Source organism: Danio aesculapii, chromosome 23 (assembly GCF_903798145.1).
Source record: "Danio aesculapii chromosome 23, fDanAes4.1, whole genome shotgun sequence".
In the NCBI taxonomy this organism is placed as follows: domain Eukaryota; kingdom Metazoa; phylum Chordata; class Actinopteri; order Cypriniformes; family Danionidae; genus Danio; species Danio aesculapii.
In genome coordinates this window covers 44,130,704-44,152,549 of record NC_079457.1, presented here as the reverse complement: position 1 = coordinate 44,152,549, position 21,846 = coordinate 44,130,704, and the positions used below count along the sequence as shown (strand labels likewise).

General features: G+C 35.8%; 1 protein-coding gene across 1 annotated transcript; it reads right to left on the bottom strand.

The window, feature by feature from the left end:
- Positions 1-617: 617 nt before the first annotated feature.
- On the bottom strand, positions 618-20,886 carry syn2a (synapsin IIa). The gene is made up of 11 exons (XM_056449880.1): positions 20,433-20,886; positions 10,851-10,908; positions 10,663-10,754; positions 9,118-9,274; positions 5,112-5,201; positions 4,955-5,017; positions 4,738-4,880; positions 4,568-4,642; positions 4,391-4,493; positions 2,922-3,059; positions 618-1,396 (listed from the first exon to the last, which is right to left on the bottom strand). Exons 1-11 carry the CDS (start codon positions 20,768-20,770, stop codon positions 1,262-1,264), a joined length of 1,392 nt encoding a protein of 463 aa, XP_056305855.1. The 5' UTR covers positions 20,771-20,886; the 3' UTR covers positions 618-1,261.
- Positions 20,887-21,846: the final 960 nt, after the last annotated feature.

The following is a 21,846-nucleotide window of genomic DNA, read 5'->3' as shown; positions in this document are numbered from 1 at the left end:
TCTTCACTTTCGCGCATCAATGGATTTGCTCTTTAGTGTTTGGACTCTCAGTAGTGAGTATTAAACCACACTGAACTGAACTAAACTGAACTCAAACTCTGAAAACTGAACTAACACTGTTTCAATTGACTATAATCTTCTATGTGAAGCTGCTTTGACACAATTCACATTGTAAAAGCGCTACACAAATGAAGGTGAATTGATTAGTTAATTGAATGAATTGGCTGTGGCTTATTTTCAGTATGTTTCTGCAACATCTGGACTCAATTCACCAGTGAAAAGGATGTTGTATGCTCTTTTTTCACAATTTAAACCCAATGAAGAATCACTTGATGGAGTAACTTGCTCATTCAGTATATCCAGGTAGTCAGCTTCCTAAGATAAATCCAGGTGGTGACTTTTTTGGGCATGCAGTGTTTGTGTATGTGTGTAGAAAAACAGTTAAGAGAGTTATGTAATGTAGTAAATCTATACAGTGCATTCAGTTGTGAAAACTGTAGGTCTATCAATTACAGCCTCATTTTCAATCGTGTAAAATCTGCTAGAACAACAAACATTCATCAAAATATTTCCAAATGTGTCGAATTTTGCAAATCATTCTTTCCAACTGCTCAAAGTTTGTTCAGTTTTATTTTATTGCTCATGGTTTATTTAATTAGCAATTCTGCTATATTATCGTTAACAAGAAAAGAATTATTGATGACCTGTAATATAGCTTTCGTTCATAGTAGCAAATACATCTCACCATTTTAGAACACATTAACAATAACAGAAGTGCTTGAATGGGATCTATTATGTTCGACAGTGATGTCACAAAAGTAAATACACATCTCACCATTCAACGCACAATGACACACGACATTTGATCATGCAATTAAAGTAGTGTTCATTTATGTTTTAGAATCTCCATACTTTCATATATATATATATGCATTCACACTTATACTGTAACCCTTGAACACCATTTACAGAAACAGACATAAGACAACAAAAAAATATTTGTATATAAAGTAGATGGGAAAGTGGCACTGAACATTAGGCACAATCTGCTGTATCACCAAACACAACAACCCTGAAGAGACAACCGCTTCACATAGAAACAAAAGCAACCACCACAAGCTCACAACAGTGAAAGTTACACAGTACAGACTGAAATACAGGTCAGGCCCAAACTTTAATTTGTTCCCTCGCACCTCAGGTAACCCCAGGCTTCAACGCAGCCTGTCAGGAGCGTGAATGCTATAAGCATTCAATGGCTATGTTAGTTTGCCTGCACCAGTTTTGGTCCCACTGCAACACCATTACAGTCAAGGATGTACTGCAAACAACCTTGAGGAGGAGCTTTCTGTGGTGGAGCGTTCTTAACTTCGACCAAAGTATTGTTCTCTACTGTAATCTGAAAACAACAGAAACACATCGGATCATACGTGTGATGATGACAATAGCATGCAAGTTGCTAACATGTTGAAACTATGTTTGGCAGCTGGAGATTTGGAGTGTTTTTTATTATTTTGTGTGAACAGAGCAATGATTTGCATTGCAGTTCCGTGCATTGCACATTATACAAAGTCTCATTTCTTTTAGTTTGGTTGATAATACAATATTATTTAACATACAGAAGTATTTAAAAGCTGCTAAGGTCAATCAACGATATCTCACGCCAATTCGTAACCTGATTTAGTGTCTAATTCGCATTAATTTATATGATATTTGTACATTTTAGCACGGTTTCCTTATCTTCCAATGACGGCTGGGTTTAGGGGTGGGGTTTGGTGCCACGCCTCCTATTAAAAGGTTGTATATTTTCATACGAATTAACTCGCATGAATTCGTGCGGAACTTGGGAAATATTTTAAAAAGACTTAAAATATCACAGGAGGACTAATCATTTTGCCTTGTATGCAGGATTTTATGTGTAGATTTAGACAGACTCAGGCCATGTCCACACTAATATGTTTTCATTTAAAAACGCTTAGTTTTTTCTGTCCGTTTTGGCCATCTGTCCACTTTGAGATGGTGTTTTTTTGGAAATTAAAATGTATTTTTTTGAATACGTAATCCAGGGGTGCGTTTCCCAAAAAATGTATGCTTTTTAAAAAAAAATCATTCCAAGTTTAAATGTCAGAACGTTCTAAATTGATAGGGCATAGGGGGGATAACTGGGAATAGAACACAGCCAGGAACTGTTTCTAACTACAGCTCCAGAGGTGTAATTGCAAGCATGTAAGTTTGCGACACAGTTTACGAATATTCGTTGAATCGACGGATTAGGGAAACGCAAAATCAACAAACTATGTTTGTAACGACGCAACTTGCGACCTTAGTTGGCTAACGATTGTTTTCGGAAACGCGCCCCTGAGTGGATAAATTTGAAATCTCTGTTTTCATGTTGCAGTGTGGACTTTGAAAACAGAGGCTTTTGAAAAAATTATGACGCATTTTAATCATGTGACCAATTCAGGTAACATGATGAATGACATTGTAAAGCAGATGTTTTGTTGGCTTTGACAGCTTTATTAAAGATTAATGTCAGTTTGTACATGATCCATATTGCCTCTTTTCAAAGGACACGGAATGATTCCTGGGAGCTGTTGTTCAGCAGCAAAAGCAGACCACATTTTGCTGGGATGTTTCAAAGAGATGGACGGTAAATAAACAGCAGGCGGATATGACACACATAAAAGCATCTTAAATCTGTGTGCATGCGTAGTACATGAACGAGAGCCTTCTTAGTAGTTATAGTGAGGATGATGGACATGGAGTGGACATGGAGCGTTTTCGAAGAAAAAGATGTTTTCAAATTTATCTGGATTAGTGTAGTTGTAGCCATAGCTAACTAAATAAAAGAGTATAAAAGGCTGCATTATTTATTCATTTAGCTCAGCTTTTTACTGGCAGTGTATGTTCGTGAGTGTTTGTACCTGTTTTGGTTGAATAGCAGTTGGTCTTTTGGGATTTTGTGCCATGACATGATTCATTTTGGCAATGACCATGTCTGCTATTAGCTGCTGGTCTTCAGCCTGATGTTCCCCCATTAATGGCATGGATGAACCCATTACCTAAAGCATAAGCATCGTTAATAGTACTTACTACTTGTATTAGTATTAAAGTTCTACAACAGGCATGCCCAAACTCTGTCCTGGAGGGCAAGTGTCCAGCAAAGTTTAGTTCCAACCCCAGACACACCTTGGCTAGCTAAACAAGGTCCTACTAGGTGTTATAGAAATAACCATGCAGGTGTGTTGAGGCAAGTTGGAGCTAAATTCTGTATGCTGCCATCCAGGACAAAGTAATGATCTTATACAGGGGTGCCCAATCATGTTCCCGGAGATCTTCCTTGCAACCTTGATTAAACACACCTGTCTGTAATTACCAAGTGCTTCTTCAGATCCGACTTAAGCAGTGGTCACACTGCACTTTTCGCCCCATAAACTTAAATTTACATGCAAGCAATGCGACTCGAAACTCGAAATGTGTCTCACGAACTTGCATGTCGCTGCGTTTGAAAGTTTAAGCTTGGTGAACTCTGACCTCGGAAATTGCATCGCGTGATTCTGTGAGACCAATAGAAGATTAAAACATGATCTCTGTTCAGAAAATTTAAATATGCAGCAATCGCTGGCTTTATCAACGTCTAATCATCTTGTTTAATCCCCCCTTTTCAGAGAAAGAATTTCGCAAGCTCAAACTCTAGTGTGACCATAGCTTTAGTTGGTTTAGTTGTGTTTGATTAGGATTGGGTTTGGGATTGGCGTCAGGGTTGGAGTCAGGGTTGGATTCAGGGTTGGATTCAGGGTTGGAGTCAGGGTTGGATTCAGGGTTGGATTCAGGGTTGGATTCAGGGTTGGAGTCAGGGTTGGATTCAGGGTTGGATTCAGGGTTGGAGTCAGGGTTGGATTCAGGGTTGGAGTCAGGGTTGGATTCAGGGTTGGAGTCAGGGTTGGATTCAGGGTTGGATTCAGGGTTGGAGTCAGGGTTGGAGTCAGGGTTGGATTCAGGGTTGGAGTCAGGGTTGGAGTCAGGGTTGGAGTCAGGGTTGGATTCAGGGTTGGAGTCAGGGTTGGAGTCAGGGTTGGCGTCAGGGTTGGAGTCAGGGTTGGAGTCAGGGTTGGATTCAGGGTTGGAGTCAGGGTTGGATTCAGGGTTGGATTCAGGGTTGGCGTCAGGGTTGGAGTCAGGGTTGGATTCAGGGTTGGATTCAGGGTTGGAGTCAGGGTTGGAGTCAGGGTTGGATTCAGGGTTGGATTCAGGGTTGGAGTCAGGGTTGGATTCAGGGTTGGAGTGAGGGTTGGAATCAGGGTTGTAGCTGAATTGTGCAGCAAGGTAGAGCTCCAGGAACAGGATTGGGAACCCCTGATCTTATACAATTGGTATCAAGTATAGCACATACCTCAGTAATGTAGTCTTTTCCATCTTTTCCACTAATAGCTTTAACAGCACAAATTTCAAGTCCTCCAAATATTTCACAGCAGGTGTCCACCCACAGCTTGTACCTGAAGAATGACGCATTACGCTTAGTCACGTTTGAAGCATATATATTTTGCATTAAAGTGTGCTTGTGGCTTACCTGTCTGTCATTGCCACCTGTTCCACCATGGCAGTGCCTGTGTTGGACTTCCAACTACCTGAGACTGACGTCCTCCTATGAAACGAGGAGCATTCTTCATCTGTCAAGAACAGCGTTTAGCTAAATCTGAGATGTGTTCAGAAAGGCTACGGATTAGCTTCATTACTCACATGTACGCTTTGTAATCATTTCCGATTTTCTGAATCCTGATATCATATTTGGGTTCGATGAAAGGCTCGCATGTGCTGTATGTCTGAGTGATGGCCACCACACTAGCTATGTCCTGAAACTTAGTGTGGTTCTCCACTTTCACCTTAACAACACATATCATTACATTAAGCAGGACTACATAAAGTGTACACGTCATGGTTTCGGTTTAAACGTTACCTTCCCCACACCAGAGTGAGCGTGTCCAATTTTCACGACAACAGGAAATGCTGGCATGGTCACCTGGTATTGCGCAAACAGATTATTTACATTATTCAGATACAGTAACTGATCACATCATTGAAAAAAAATAACTTGTATGCAGGTGTTCTCTTACCATTTCTTTATAGTTGGGATAGAACGTCTGTTCAATTAATGGGAATTTCTCCTGGCCAAGTTTCTTGTATGTATTGATCAGACATGCAAACTGTTTGGAGAGATGAAGTTGGAGCAGTTATCATTCAAACATTTATGTTATGTAATGTTATGTTATGTTATAGGCGATGCGGTGGCGCAGTAGGCAGTGCTGTCGCCTCACAGCAAGAAGGTCGCTGGTTCGAGCCTCAGCTGGGTGAGTTGTTGTTTCTGTGTGGAGTTTGCATGTTCTCCCCGCAACTTGCGGTACAGGTGAATTGGGTAGGCTAAATTGTCCACAGTGTATGATTGTGAATGAGTGTGTATGGATGTTTCCCAGAGATGGGTTGCAGTTGGAAGGGCATCCGCTGTGTAAAACTGTGGCGACCCCAGAATAAAGGGACTAAGCCAAAAAGAAAATAAATGAATGAATGTTATGTTATGTTATGTTATGTTGTGTAACACTTTACTAGAAGGGATGGTCATAAGACTGTCATTAAACCATGACACATGACATGGATGTGAATGAGATTTTATGCATGCTTATAACAACTGTCATTAAGTGTCAGTTGCTAAGTTAGGACATTTTAAATGCAAATATGACATTGTTTGCTATGACGACTTGACATAAGCAAATACATCACAACCTGTTTGCCAAGATTCTAAGACAGCAAGCTGTCATAAATCTGTCATAAACATGATTATCAATGACACTGTTCAAAATTAAGTAATAAAGTAATAACACTTTTAATGAGACCTTTTACTGACAAATACAATTTTCTTTTACTGAAAATGTGATCAGAAAAATATTCACAAAACAATTATGTCTCATGTCAATCATGTTTATGACAGATTTATGACAAGTTATGTCGTCTTGGTAATGTCAAGTTATCATGACAAAGAGAAAAACGTGAGGTATTTATGTCAAGTTTTCTTGACAAACAATATAATTGCATTTAAAATGACATAACTTAGCGAATGACAGTTGTTATAAGCATGCATAAAATCTCACTCACATTCAAGACATGTTATGTTGTTATGTTATGTGTAACACTTTATATGAAGGGGTGTTCATAAGAGGTTCATTAAACCTTTATAATCATGACATGACACATCATATACATGTGAATGAGATTTTATGCATGCTTATAACAACTGTAATTAAGTGTCAGTTGCTCAGTTATGACATTTCAAATATGACATTGTTTGCTTTGACAACTTGACATAAACAAATGCATCACAACCTGTTTTTGTATTTTGCATATCAATGTCACTGTTAAAAATTATTTGACAGCATACTAACACTTTTAGTGAGACCTTGTAATGACAAATACAGTTTTATTCCACTGAAAATGTGATCAGAAAAATATTCACAACACAATTATAATGCCTCATGACAATCATGTTTATGACGGATTTATGACAAGTTATGTCATCTTGGTAATTTCAAGTTATCATGACAAAGAGAAAAACATGTGATGTATTTATGTTAAGTTGTCAAACAGTCATTGCATTTAAAATGTCATAACTTAACGAATGATACTTAACAATTGTCATAAGCATGCATAAAATCTCATTCACATTCATGACATGGTATTTTATTTTGTTACGTTATGTGTAACACTTTATTTGAAGGGGTGTTCATAAGACTGTCATTAAACCTATGTAACCATGACATGACACATCATATTAAAGGTGAATGAGATTTTATTCATGCTTATAACAACTGTAATTAAGTGTAATTAAGTTGCTCAGTTATGACATTTTAAATGCAAATATGACATTGTTTGCAGACATAAACAAATGCATCACAACCTGTATTGTCTTTGTTAATGTCACTTGACATTACCAAGACAACAAACTGTCCTAAATCTGTTGTAAACATGATTATCAACATTTTATGAGACCTTTTAATGACGAATACAATTTTCTTTTACTGAAAATGTGATCAGAAAAATATTCACAACACAAATATGTCTCGTGACAATCATGTTTATGACAGATTTATGACAAGTTATGTTGTCTTGGTAATGTCAAGTTATCACGACAAAGAGACAAACTGGTTGTGATGTATTTGTTTATGTCATATTGTCATGACAAACCATATTGCATTTAAAATGACATAACTTAGCTAACGACACTTAAAAGTTGTCATGAGCATGCATAAAATGTCATTCACATTCATGACTTGTCATGTCATGATTACAAAGGTTTAATGACAATCTTATGAACACCCTTCAAGTAAAGTGTTACAATGTTATGTTATGTTATGTTATGTTATGTTATGTTATGTTAAGTAAATATTATGTCAAGTAAAGTGTTACCATGTTATGTGATGTTGTTATGTCATGTTTTACCATGTTATGTTAAGTCAAGTAAATGTTATCATGTCAAGTAAAGTGTTACCATGTTATGTTATGTTAGGTCATGTCATGTTTTACCATGTTATGTCATGTCATGTTTTGTTATGTTTTGTTATGTTATGTCATGTTTTATCATTTTATGTTATGCTATGTCATGTTTTAGCATGTTATGTTATGTCATGTTTTACCATGTTATGTTATGCTATGCTATGTTATGTTATGTTATGTTATGTTATGTTATGTTATGTTATGTTATGTAAAGAAATAAAGTACATCCAGGTGGTTGTTAATGCAGAACAAAGCCTGAGAGGTTTATTGGCTGTTGTACAAGACTGAAGGAGTTCATTCTGCAAAAAACAACCACCTGAATGTATTTCATCCCACATATTACACGGCGACTTGCCATTAAACGTATCATTGTTCTGAGCCATAATAATTTATTACTCCTTAAATTATCGGCAAAGCTGACAGAAACACAATGGCTAAATGGAGCATACACTACATATTATTCAGTCACAAGATTAAAACTCTAAAACAGAGTAAAAGTTAATCGGAAATACAGGAACTCCATTATCTAATGCTGCATGTGTTGGATGATTGTTCTTTTCGCACGAGAGAATTTTTAATTGATCTGGTACTTTGATCTGGTATAAGATTGATATATTTTTGGGAATTATGACTAGCTTTTGCAGTGTTAAAGATCAGAGAAATGCAACACTCGCCCACAGACTCATCAGAGGAGTGGCTGAAAATAGCCAAAAGAAACACATTTAAATATCAGGTGTGAATTGAAATGTGCCTCTTTTGTATATGTGTGGTTGTATCGATGTAAGCGTATCTTAATACCAGGAGCGATCAGTGGCAAATATGTATGTGAATGTTTTAACCAAGGCTCATTCTGAAAACGTAGTAATTATGTAGCCGGAGGTATGTATCTCTGCATTTCATTTATTTTAAACAAAACTACGGGGCGGTGTGACGCTGTTACTTTTTGCGCTTACCAGCTGACAGCTGACCTCGTGTGGAGAGCTTTCCCGGCGCAACCAGTTTGTCCAGTTAGCTCGTCGTGTACGTCGGCGGACTTGACACATAGAGAGGAGATGACGGGGTTTGAGTCCGGGGAAGAGTGGTTCCAGAAATCAGGTAAGAAAAAAACTGAATTAAAAAAATTAAACGAGTGAATAACAGGGTGAGAATGTGGTAATATCCGAAAACGTGGTAAAAATCAGACGAGGGCGTTTTCTTTTTCTGGACGACAGTTTTAGGGAAGTAAGTGGGTGGGCGGGCCTCTGGTGGGTTTACGTGAGAACAGCACGGGTGCGAACGGCACTCGCGGGAGCAATTTGAGATACGAAAAAGCGGACGCAGCGGCCTCTCGTGGATTCGCTCCCCTCCCGGGACATATTTCGCGGTCTCCAGAAACGTCCGTGGGACTACATTTTTAGAATCAGCCTGGGTTGGAACGTTCACTTACAGTCAAGATGATTCTAAGTACCTTTGATGAGCCTGTGTTATTTAGTGGTTGTTATCTAGGAATAACATATCTTTGAATGTGGCAACTGACCAATTAGAATCGAGTGTTTCAGACAGCCTTGTAATAAGTTATGTTATGTGTTAGACACTTACTGCCCAGGGTTTGTCACAGAGGTTGTAGACAGACTCCAGAGAGTTGATGCTGGGAATACCAGCGTACTGCAGGCCGATGATTAAGTTACGGAAATCCTCATTCTCTGTCATGCTGAATGCATGTTGCCGGATCAGGACAAAGTCAGGCTTAAATGACCTGTTCGGGCACACAGTACAAATACACAAACGCAAAAACAACATGCTTTAGTTTTCAGTCTGCACTTTGATAACGCATGTTGTGATGGTCATCTAGAATATGGCTTTCTTTCTGTTACATACTGTTAGAGTGATCAGGGAGTCATTTGCCTATATATAACTATATTTATATTTTTAATCTATGCGAAGATCGAAGCTGCACTTTTAGATTTAACAGTTTGCAAATCCACCAGTTACCACTGTCTTTTATTTTATTTTAAAAATGTAATAAAAAAAAAAAAAAAAAAAAAAAATATATATATATATATATATATATATATATATATATAACACAGTTGAAGTCAGAATTATTAGCCCCCCTGAATTATTAGCCCCCCTGATTATTTTTTTTTCCCAATTTCTGTTTAACGAAGAGATTTTTTTTAAACACATTTCGAATCATAATAGTTTTAATAACTCATTTCTAATAACTGATTTATTTTATCCTTGTCATGATGACAGTAAATAATATTGTCCTAGATATTTTTCAAGACACTTCTATACAGCTTAAAGTGACATTTAAAGGCTTAACTAGGGTAATTAGGTTAACTAGGCAGGTTAGGGTAATTAGGCAAGTTATTGTTTAATGATAGTTTGTTCTGTAGACTTTCGAAAAAAATATAGCTTAAAGAGGTTAATAATTTTGACCTTAAAATGTTTTTTAAAAAATTTAAAACTGCTTTTATTCTAGTCTAAATAAAACAAATAAGACTTTCTCCAGAAGAAAAAATATTATTAGATGTACTGTGAAAATTTCCTTGCTCTGTTTGATATATATATCAAACATCATTTGGGAAATATTTAAAAAAGGAAAAAAATTCAAAGGGCCTTTAATAATTCTGACTTCAACTGTACATACAAGTACATAATAAAAGTAATAGTACTGTATAATATTTTAGCATAGTAAGCAAATCAATGATGCTGTAATGTCTTATATAGCAACGTTAGCATTTTGGGTGTGTGCTATGATTTATTTATTTTAATTTTTTTTAAATAAATTCCAGCCCATTGGTGTAAATTCCCAGCCATTGGCGTAATTACACAGAAGTGACAGAGTCTTGGTGACAGAGCACTCCAATCATTATGAATGGGCTTTTATTCTAATTGCCTTTTATCACATGTCTGGCTAATGATACTGTACATCTTGCATGCGTGTGACAGATCATTCATTTTCGAGCTGAATAACATAGCTGTCATGTCAAATGTCCTTTTCTGGCTATTACTGTACACACAGTAACACAACAGATTACTGATAACGATATGTTTAGACTATATATATGATTCTCCTCGCACATTAAGTTATGGAAGTACTGTGTGAATATCTGAGAGGATTTTGAAATGCAAGTTTACCTCAGAACCTTGTTTTCATTCTGCAAAACCTGCACAGCCACATTACATGATCCATTTGCATGAGCCACAATACTGATGTCACCAAACTCGGCCTAAAAAATCAGTCAATCAATCATCAATTAATCAATCAATCAGTGAAACTGCATGAATAAAAGGATTGATTTGATTTGTATTTTGACTTAACTTACCTGTTCGACTTTAATATCATAATCTCCATTCAGTTTTTTTCCCCTGAAGAGTTTTGCCCTGTAAAAAAGAGGAAAAGAAATGTAAAGATCTAAAAAAAAGTCAAGACTATATCCAGTGGGTAAGAAATCTACACCCTAAAAAACGCTGGGTTCCGTACTATTCCTTTACTGCAAAAAAAAATAAAAAAATGCTTTTCTCACTTAGACTTTTTGTCTTGTTTCAAATATCTAAAAATTCTTAAATCAAGATACATTAGATTACACCAATGTAATCTAACATTATTTTGCTAACCCTATTGGCAAGGCAAGTTTAATTATATAGCACATTTTATACACAATGGTAATTTACATAACAAATACAAAGGGCTTTTCATAAACAAGAATAAAAGAAACAAGAAAATAAAAATTATTAAAAGAATTAAAAATGATTAAAAATGGATAAAATGTGTTAAACAGGCTATAAAAGAATGAAAAAGAAAAGAAAGACATAATATTGCGATCTGTATGACGTAGCAAAGTGCTCATTCAGTAAAGGCACAGCTAAACAGATGTGTTTTCAGTCTTGATTTGAACGTACCTAATGTTGGAGCACGTCTGATCATTTCTGGAAGCTGATTCCAGCAGTGAGGGGTATAATAGCTGAAGGTGGATTCGCCATGCTTTGACTGAACTCTTGGAATTTCTAGTTTATATGATCCTGAAGATGTGAGTGATCTGTTTGGTTTGTATTCAGTGAGCATATCTGTAATGTATTGAGCTCCTAGGCCATTTATTGGTTTATAGACAATTAATAATACTTTAGAATCTATTCTGAATGTTACTAGGAGCCAGTGTAAAGACCTGAGGACAGGTGTGATGTGCTCTGATTTCCTGGTTCTGTTCAGAATCCTGACCGCAGCGTTCTGGATAAGCTGTAACTGTCTGACTGTCTTTTTGGGAGGGCCAGTGAGGAATCCGTTACAGTAATCCACTCTGCTGCTGATAAAAGCATGAACAAGTTTCTCACTGGAAACAAAGCATCTAATTCTTGCAATGTTTTTTAGATGATACTATACTGATTTTCTTACTGCTTTGACGTGACTACTGAAATTCAGGGGGGGTTGGGAGGTGTGCGCGAACTGAAAGGCGGGTGGGGGGGGGGGTAGGTGCGGTCAAACTGAAGAGTGGGGGGAGAACGGGGGGGAGGTGCGCGCGAACTGGGGAGCAGCTATGAAGATGGTTGCACATTGGTGCGTATATAGAATGAACCAAATAGCTAGGGGGGGGGGGGTTTCCGGGTGTTTTCCGGGAGACAGAACAATATGGGAGGTGGGCGGGAGATGGGTCTGAAATACGGGAGACTTCCGGGAAAAACAGGAGTGTTGGCAGGTATGGTACGCATTCACCTTGAGAACCTCATCTCTGTTCCCAAATGCAATAACTTTCTCTTTGTTTAACTGAAGAAAGTTTTGGCACATCCAACTGTTCATTTCATTAAAGTATTGGCAGAGGGTGTCAATGGGGCTGAAGTCATTAGGCAATAACGCTAAGTAGATCTGAGTGTCATCAGCATAGCTGTGGTAGAGGATTTGGTTCTTTCTCATTATTTGGCTGAGTGGGAGCATATAAAAGTTGAACAGGAGAAGTGCCAGAATTTAACCTTGTGAGACTCCACATGTCACGAGTGTCCACCTCGACCTATGGTCACCTATACTGACATAGTAACCTCTTCTAGATCTGAAGCATTTGATGACCGTCCCAGACAGCCCAACCCAGTTTTCCAGCCTATCCAGAAGTATGCTGTGATCAACAGTGTCAAGCGCAGCACTTAGATCAAGCAATACTAGCACTGTTAGTTTGCCTGAAGCCATATTATGTGAATATCATTGATTATCTTTGTATAGGCTTTCTCTATGATGTACTATGATGTGGTCTGAAACCAGATTGAAAATTGTCTAAACATCCCTTGGAGTTTAAGAACTTGTTAACCTAGTTAAAAACTTCTTTTTTAATGCTTTTGCTGATGAAAATGAGATTTGAGATTGGCCTGTAATTGCTCAATAGGGTGTTCTCCAGGTTGCTCTTTTTCAAGAGGAGTTTAACAACTGCAGTTTTAAGTGAGTTTGAAAAAGTCCCTGAGAGAAGTGAAGCATTTACCACTTTTAGAAGATTCATTTCTAAACAGTTAAACACTGTTTTGAGAAATGATGTGGGAGCGTGTCTAGACTGAAAGTTGATTGCTGGATTATTTTGCTTGTTTTAAGGAAAAAGTCACTTAATTTTGACATATTATTTCTTAAAACAAGGCATTATGTTTTGTTTGTCTAGAAAATGCTTCTTGATTAAAGAATTTTGAAATATTTGGACTAGAAACAAGACAAACAATCTAAGTAAGAAAAGCTTTTTTTTTTCATTGTTCATGTAAATTAACTTCATTGTTTTCACAAATTTAAGTGGATTAAACCTAAAACAATTAAGTTGTAATGGTGATGTGACACTGACAACAGGGGTGAGGATCCAAACGCAGGGTCTTATTAACAGGATGGTCAGGCAAGCATTGATCAACAAAGGAGGAAACAGTTTTATAAGAGCAATCCAGAGTCGTAGTCAAAATAACAAGCAGATGGTAATAACAGCAGACAGGAATAAACAGATAAACAAGGTGAGGATCAAAACACGGCAAAACAAGAGGAAACGTGTGGTAGCGTTACTAAACATTAAACAAAACTCAGCAACAACTGTGTGTTAGTGTGCTGTATTTATAGTTCAGTAATCAGTCCAAAAGCAGCTTCAGCTGTGAGTGTCTAATCAATGGTGACTTGGAGCAGGTGAGTGTGTATTGCATGAATGGGATCTGTAGTCCTTAAACCGGCAGATTTGTAGTTTGTGTGAATGTTTTCCAACGATATACAGTCCCGAGATCGCTGGTGATTATTATATACAGTTGAATTAGAATTATTAACCCCCCAGAATTATTAACCCCCCTGTTTATTTTTTCCCAAATTTCTGTTTAACGGAGAAGATTTTTTCAACACATTTCTAAAAATAATAGTTTTAATAACTCATTTCTAATAACTGATTTATTTTATCTTTGCCATGATGACAGTACACTGAAAAAATGATGTCTGCAAAACTGTTGCAAACCAAGGCAATTTAATTGGGTTGAATTTAAACAAACAAATTAAATTGAGTAATGGTCAACTTAATTTGTTTGTTTAAATTTAGCCCAAATAAATTGTTTACAACCACTCAACTTAAAAAATTTAGTAAATCCAAGGAATCATCTTTGACTAATTTTTTTCAGTGTAAATAATATTTGACTAGATATTTTAAGACACTTCTATACAGCTTAAAGTGACATTTAAAGGCTTAACTAAGTTAATTAGGTTAACTAGGCAGGTTAGGCTAATTAGGCAAGTTATTGGGGCTAATAATTTTGACTTTAAAATGGCTTTTAAAAAATGAAATATTGCTTTTATTCTAGCCGAAATAAAACAAATAAGACTTTCTCCAGAAGAAAAAACATTATTAGACATACTGTGAACATTTCCTGAATCTGTTAAACATCATTTGAAAAATTAGCTTAAAGGGGCTAATCATTTTGCCCTCAAAATGGATTAAAAAAAATTATAACTGCTTTTATTCTAGCCGAAATAAACCAAATAAGACTTTCTCCAGAAGAAAAAATATTATCAGACATACTGTGAAAATTTGCTCAGTTAAACATAATTTGGGAAATATTTAAAAAAGAAAAAAACAAACAAAGGGGGGCTAATAATTCTGATATCAACTCTAAGTTGTCCCAAAAAAACTCCAGAATTGTGTTGACAAATTTAAGTGGATTGAATATACTGTAAAACAATTAAGTTGTCCCACCAAAAAAACTCAGAATTGTGTTGTTTCAGCTCATTTTACTTAAGTAGTCTGTACAAGCTGCAAAATATTTCTTTAGTGTATTATGTACAAACTGCAGCACTGACTGTATCAGATCAAGCTATCAAGTAATCAATCATTAATACAGTACAAAATATAGAAGTGTACACCTCCTACAACACATGCGATTTCAGTGTCGAGACAGCAGAGTATATGGAGGTATTTTTGCCCAACATGTTGGCACAAGGTTGATGCCATATTGTGCAGCAGGCTAGTTACCATGGTGACCAACATTTTTGCTCTCTTTTCATACCTTAAGTAGTTCATGTGACATTCAGGGAATTCCTGGATTTCATTGCCTGTTCAGTTTACTGTGTTCAACAATTAGTTTGACCACACACACATGTTGGGATTTTATGTGTTATGGGGACCCATATAGATGATTACTGTTGTTTTTTCACAACCCTCGCTGAAAGCATTTTGTAGTTTGGCATTTTCAAAATACCTCATGCATGATTTATGTCCCCACAAGGTCAATAAATGACTGGTATTGCTATACTTGTAGGGATTTGTATTTTCAGTGACAAAGACTATAGCTAATATACAGTTGAAGTCAGAATTATTAGCCCCTGTTTACTTTTTTCCCCAATTTCTGTTTATCGGAGAGACTTTTTTTATCACATTTCTAAACATAATAGTTTTAATAACTCATCTCTAATAACTGATTTATTTTATCTTTGCCATGATGACAGCAAATAATATTTGACTATATATTTTTTGAGATATGAGAATTCAGCTTAAAGTGACATTTAAAGGCTTAATAGGTTAATTAGGTTAACTAGGCAGGTTAGGGTAATTAGGCAAGTTATTGTATAATGATGGTTTGTTTTGTAGACTATCTTACTAGCTTAAAGTGGCTAATAATTTTGACCTTAAAATGTTTTTTAAAAAAATTAAAAACTGCTTTTATTCTAGCCGAAATAAAACAAATAAGACATTCTCCAGAAGAAAAAACATTATCAGACATACTGTGAAAATTTCCTGAATCGGTTAAACATCATTTGGGAAATATTTAAAAAAGAAAAAAAAATTCAAAGGGGGGCTAATAATTCTGACTTCAACTTCATATAGGCCATGTTAACACTTATAGAGCTGCAATGTCAAACATGCAACCAATCTGGATGTAGGTTGCTAAACTACTGTTATCTCAGATACATGATGAGCTATAATTCAGTCCACTGCTATTCAAACTGCTAGTTAGTAATTACAGTACTGTCATGTAGGGACCTTTTCTTTTCCGATCGACAATTATGGTGGCAGATGAAAAGCTCAACGGAGAGTTTATTGGTCACTCATGCTTTGAAACAAATAAGACACAGATGTTTACTACTGATTTATTCTTTAACAAAAAACAAAATAAATTGAGGTTAAAAATAGTTGTGTTTTGAATATGCTGTTAGTAGTTGAGTAAAAGCATTTATATAGTTAAATTACAGACTAGCTGACAGTATAGCAGTTTACATGTACTTTGTATAGCAGTTTACATGTATATTACAGTAGTATATTCCAAACAATGGGTAGAATTACTCATTTCGATTAACGAATATTCTCATTTTACCCCAATACACAATGGATATTCATTCATTCATTCGTTCGTTTTCAGCTTGGTCTCTTTATTAATCTGTGGTCGCCACAGCGGAATGAACCGCCAACTTATCCAGCATTTGTTTTATCCAGCAGATGCCCTTTCAGCTGCAACCCATCACTGGGAAACACATACACACTTAATTCACTACAAACAATTTAGCCTTCTCAATTCACCTGTACCACATATCTTCGGACTGTGGGGGAAACCGGAGCACCCGGAGGAAACCCACTCAAGCGCAGGGAGAACATGCAAACTCCACACGGAAACACCAACTGACCCAGCCGGGGCTCGAACCAGCGACCTTCTTGCTGTGAGGCGACAGCACTACCTACTGCGCCACCCACAATTGATATTAAAGCCTTTAAATGTTTTTTTCTACATTGAAAACCAATGACGTTTGCTAACTGCTTAGTTAAAATGAGCTGAAACAACACAATTCTTGTTTTTATTTTGGCACAACTTCATTGTTTGATGTTTAATGCACTTACATTTGTAAACTACAACTTAATTCCTTTATGTTGTCACAACACAAATTGATTGGTGGAATTGCAATTTTTTTAGTGTAATTATTGTAGTGTATTACTGTATCCGATTTTTTTAATAATTTTTATAATTATGCAAATTGTACTCATTTTTTTAGCAACAATTTTTTTAATTATTATATTAGTTTTTTTCCCAGCTTTTCTGTATCTAACAAGATGACATACAGTAACTAAAATAAATCTGCTCTTCCGGACTCCAGCGTGTCTCCTAAATTCAATACAGGCTATAATTGTAGATTTTATAAATTTAATGAAGCACCAAATATGTAATATTGTAATAATTACAGAAATTATTTGAAAACAGACATGCTAAAATAGTCTGACTCAGTACAGTTAGCATAATTCAAATTAAGTCAACGTAACAGTTAAATGGGTTTACATACATTATGTTTGTGAAGACAGCTTGTTGCTTTTAAGGCAATTGGTTTACTCACTTTATGTAACTAATCACTTGTTACAGTGTATATTTCACAATATTTTCTATATTTTACATTGTTTGAATCTTGTGTTAATCCCACGAGCAGTTAACACTTAATCTTAAATGGATAGTTCACTCAGAAAATCATTCACTCACCTTTTACCTGTTCCAAAACTCTTTCATTGTTGTTTATTGAACAAAATAGAAGATGTTTTGAAGAATGCTGGAAACCATGACTTCCATAGTATTTGTTTTTCCTACTATGGAAGTCAATTGTTACAGATTTCCAACATTTTTCAGCAGACAAAAACTCAAACTGGTTTCAAACAAGTCAAGAGTGAGTAAACAATGACAGAATTTTAATATCTTTCTTATTATTATCATCCTTATTTAGAATCACTCAAATATCATCGCAAATCAAACACACTTTTAAGCATGTAAATAAGAAAGACCTATGGCTTATGCAGTGATGGCATTGCCTTTTCCCCCTTCAGTCAAGAGCAGGAAGCATGTCGATCTACTCTTAATTGATCTACCAATCAAAAGGGAGCTCCTGCCTCACAGATTTCCCCTTAATCTTTCACAAAAATGCTTTTCTTACTTAGATTTTTTTGTCTTGTTTCTAGTTTAAATGTCTAAAAACATAGATAAAGAAGCATTTTCTAGACAGGCAAACAACAGTGTCTTGTTTTAAGAAATAATCTACCAAAACTAAGTGAGATTTTCCTTAAAACAAGGAAAATAATCTGCTAAACATAATAGTCTTGTTTTCCTTTTGACATAAGATTATTTTAATAAAAAACTTGATTTGCCATATTATTTCTTTAAACAAGAAAATATGTTTTGCTTTTCTATTTATTTAAGAATTTTTAGATATTTGGACTAGAAATAAGACAAAAAATTAAAGTAAGAAAAGCATTGTAGCAGTGCAGTCAATATTTAGAGCATGTCAATCCCTCTCCTAAAGTAGCTCTGGGTATTTCCTGCCCAACAGATCTTTCACGTATCACAACATCTTCTTGAATGACCACATTGCTTCAGAAGTGTTAACCCCATAAACTCAACACAGAGAGCGATCTTAATATCACTGCAAATCAAACACACTTTAAGCACACTGCAAAAAAAGCTTTACTCACTCAGATTTTGTTTTGTTTCTAGTACAAACATCTAAAAATTCTTAAATCAAGAAGCCTTTTCTAGACATGCTTGTCTTGCTGTACGAAATATGTCAAAACTAAGTGAGTTTTCTTTAAAACTAGCAAAATAATCTTATGTCAAAATGAAAAACAAGATTATTTTGCTTGTTTTAAAGAAAAACTCACTACATTTTGACATATTATTTCTTGATTAAAGACTGTATGTTTTGCTTGTCTAGGAAAAGCTTCAGGCTATATGAATTCAGACCATATAAACATGCTTGCAACCAGTTATCTTAAAAAAAAAGTAAACCAAATGAATCTTTTCTTTTCACGGTAGAAAATTCTTCTTGATTTAAGATTTTTTTTTAGATATTTAGACTGAAAACAGGACCAAAAATATTAGAAAGACTTTTTTTTTGCAGCACATGCAAATACAAGTACGACTCTGCGATTTATCCAGTGATGGCGTTTCTAACAGCACAATGGATGTCAGTCTACTAATGTACCTTTATTTCTTTACCAATTGAAAAGTACACTGAAATAAAATGGTTCACTGGATTTACAAAAATCTTTTAAGGTAAATGGTTATAAGCAATTTAAATGCGCTGAATTTATACAAACTAATGAAGTAAAAAATTACTCAATTTAATTAGTTTGTTTCAATTCAGACCACATAAATTGCTTGCAACCAGTTAAAAGAGTTAAAAAAAACTAAATCTTTTACAAAATCATAAAAAATTTTGTAAATACAATTAATCTTGGTAGAAACGGTAGAAACTGCTTCTTGATTTTATTTTTTTTACATATTTGGACTAGAAATCGAAGTAAGAAAAGCATTGTTTGCAGTGCAGTCAATATTTAGAGTGTGAAGCATGTCAATACCTCTCCTAAAGTAGCTCTGGGTATTTCCTGCCCAACAGATCTTTCACGTATCACAACATCTTCTTGAATGACCACATGGCTTCAGAAGTGTTAATCCCATAAACTCAACACAGAGAGCGATCTTAATATCACTGCAAATCAAACACACTTTAAGCACACTGCAAAAAATATTTCGTGATAAAAGATGTTTTGCTTGTCTAGAAAAAGCTTCAGAATACGTACATTCAGACCATATAAACATGCTTGCAACCAGTTATCTTAAAAAAAAAAGTAAATCAAATGAATCTTCTTTTTTCACGGTAGAAAATGCTTCTTGATTGAAGAATTGATATTAGATATTTGGATTAAAAACAGGAACAAAAATATTAGAAAGACTTTTTTGCAGTACATGCAAATACAAGTACGACTCAATCAAATGAATCTTTTCTTTTCACAGTAGAAAACTCTTCCTGATTTAAGATTTTTTTAGATATTTGGATTAAAAACAGGACCAAAAATATTAGAAAGACTTTTTTTTTGCAGTACATGCAAATACAAGTACGACTCTGCGATTTATTCAGTCATGGCGTTTCTAACAGCACAATGGATGTCAGTCTACTAATGTACCTTTATTTCTTTACCAATTGAAAAGTACACTGAAATAAAATGGTTCACTGGATTTACAAAAATTTTGGAAATTGTTTGTTTAAATTCAGACCATATAAATTGCTTGCAACCAGTTATCTTAAAAAATCGTGTAAACCTGATGAATCTATTTTTTTCATGGAAGAAATTGCTTCTTGATTTAAGAATTTTTCAATATTTGAACTAGAAACAAGACCAAAAACTAAGAAAAGCATTTATTTATTTATTTATTTATTTATTTATTTATTTATTTATTTATTTATTGCAGTGCATGCAAATAAGCATGACCTGCAGTTAATGCAGTTATGGCTTTCCCCTGTCAATAACAGCACGATGCATGTCAATCTACTACCTTTATTTCCTTACCAATCACAAAGTAGCTCAGCACTAAACCATCCTCAACAGATGAGGATGCAAAAACGAGGAGTCACCAAATCCGAAGAAATTAGCATTATCAGTGAAGACTATTGCTCTTACCAGTCGTGCTGAGGCTCGTCAATAACCAGCAGGATCTTGAGTCTTTTGGATGATGCGGGGACGGAGGTTTGCTCCACCAGCCCGGCCGAGGCTGCCGTCTGCTTGACCACATTCGTGATGGAGCTGAAAAAGCCTGTCCCTAAGCCCGGCTGGGGCTGGATGGGTTTCCTCTCCTGGCGCGGGGACACCGGAGCTGGTCCTGAGGCTGGCGCTGGAACTGGGGCTGGTCCTGGAGGGGGAGGCTGAGGAGGATCTGGTTTCTGCAGGTCTGACATGTAGCCATTGGGCAGGTTGGAGATGAAGGTGCTGTCAGACAGACGCCGGCGCAGGTAGTTCATATTGGCAGACTAGAGGAGCAGTGCTGATCTGGAAACTGATGTGGATATTTACTTCAGCAGAAAGACAGCCATGGAAGTGAGATGCTGGGATCCCTCCTTGCGTCGCAGTGTTTCCTCCCCTCTCTGCCTCTGATGTCACATGTGCATTCAGCCAATCAAACGCTTTTGCTGCATCCCTGCATGAGATGCTCAGTCTTTCTCTCCCTTCCCCCAATGCTAGACAACCTGAACACACATTCTCCTTCATGACAGGACAGTATAAGCAGAAGGCTTCCTGCGGTACATGCGCGTGTGGATGAAATAAGAGTGGAAATGAGCAGATGAGCCTTCCCTCACTGAAACGCTCATGTTTTCCTCACAAGGAGAAACTGTTTCAGCAATCAGTGATTGTCATGTCACAGTCTTTACTGCATTCTTTACCACAGCTGTTTATCACCTTATGAGTATATGGTGTGACAAATTTATTGAGTCCAAGTCTTATTGAGACTAATAATAAAATGTATATAAATATATATATATATATATATAGAGAGAGAGAGAGAGAGAGAGAGAGAGAGAGAGAGAGAGAGAGAGAGAGAGAGAGAGAGAGAGAGAGAGAGAGAGAGAGAGAGTGTTCAATTTGACCAAATGTCCAGCTTGACCATGACCTTCTAGTGAGGCATGACGACCTTGTAACCCCTCTTATTATTCATCATTTGACTAATGATGTGTAATGGCATATATATATATATATATATATATATATATATATATATATATATATATATATATATATATATATATATATATATATATATATATATACATATATATATATATATATATATACATATACATATACATATACATACAGTTGAAGTCCCCCCTTTGAATAGTTTTTTTTCTTTTTCTAAATATTTCCCAAATTATGTTTAGCAGAGCACGGAAATTTCCACAGTATGTCTGATAATATTTTTTCTTCTGGAGAAAGTTTTATTTGTTTTATTTCTGCTAGAATAAAAGCAGTTTTAAATTTTTTAAGAACCATTTTAAGGTCATTATTATTAGCCCCTTTAAGCTTTATTCTTTTTCCATAG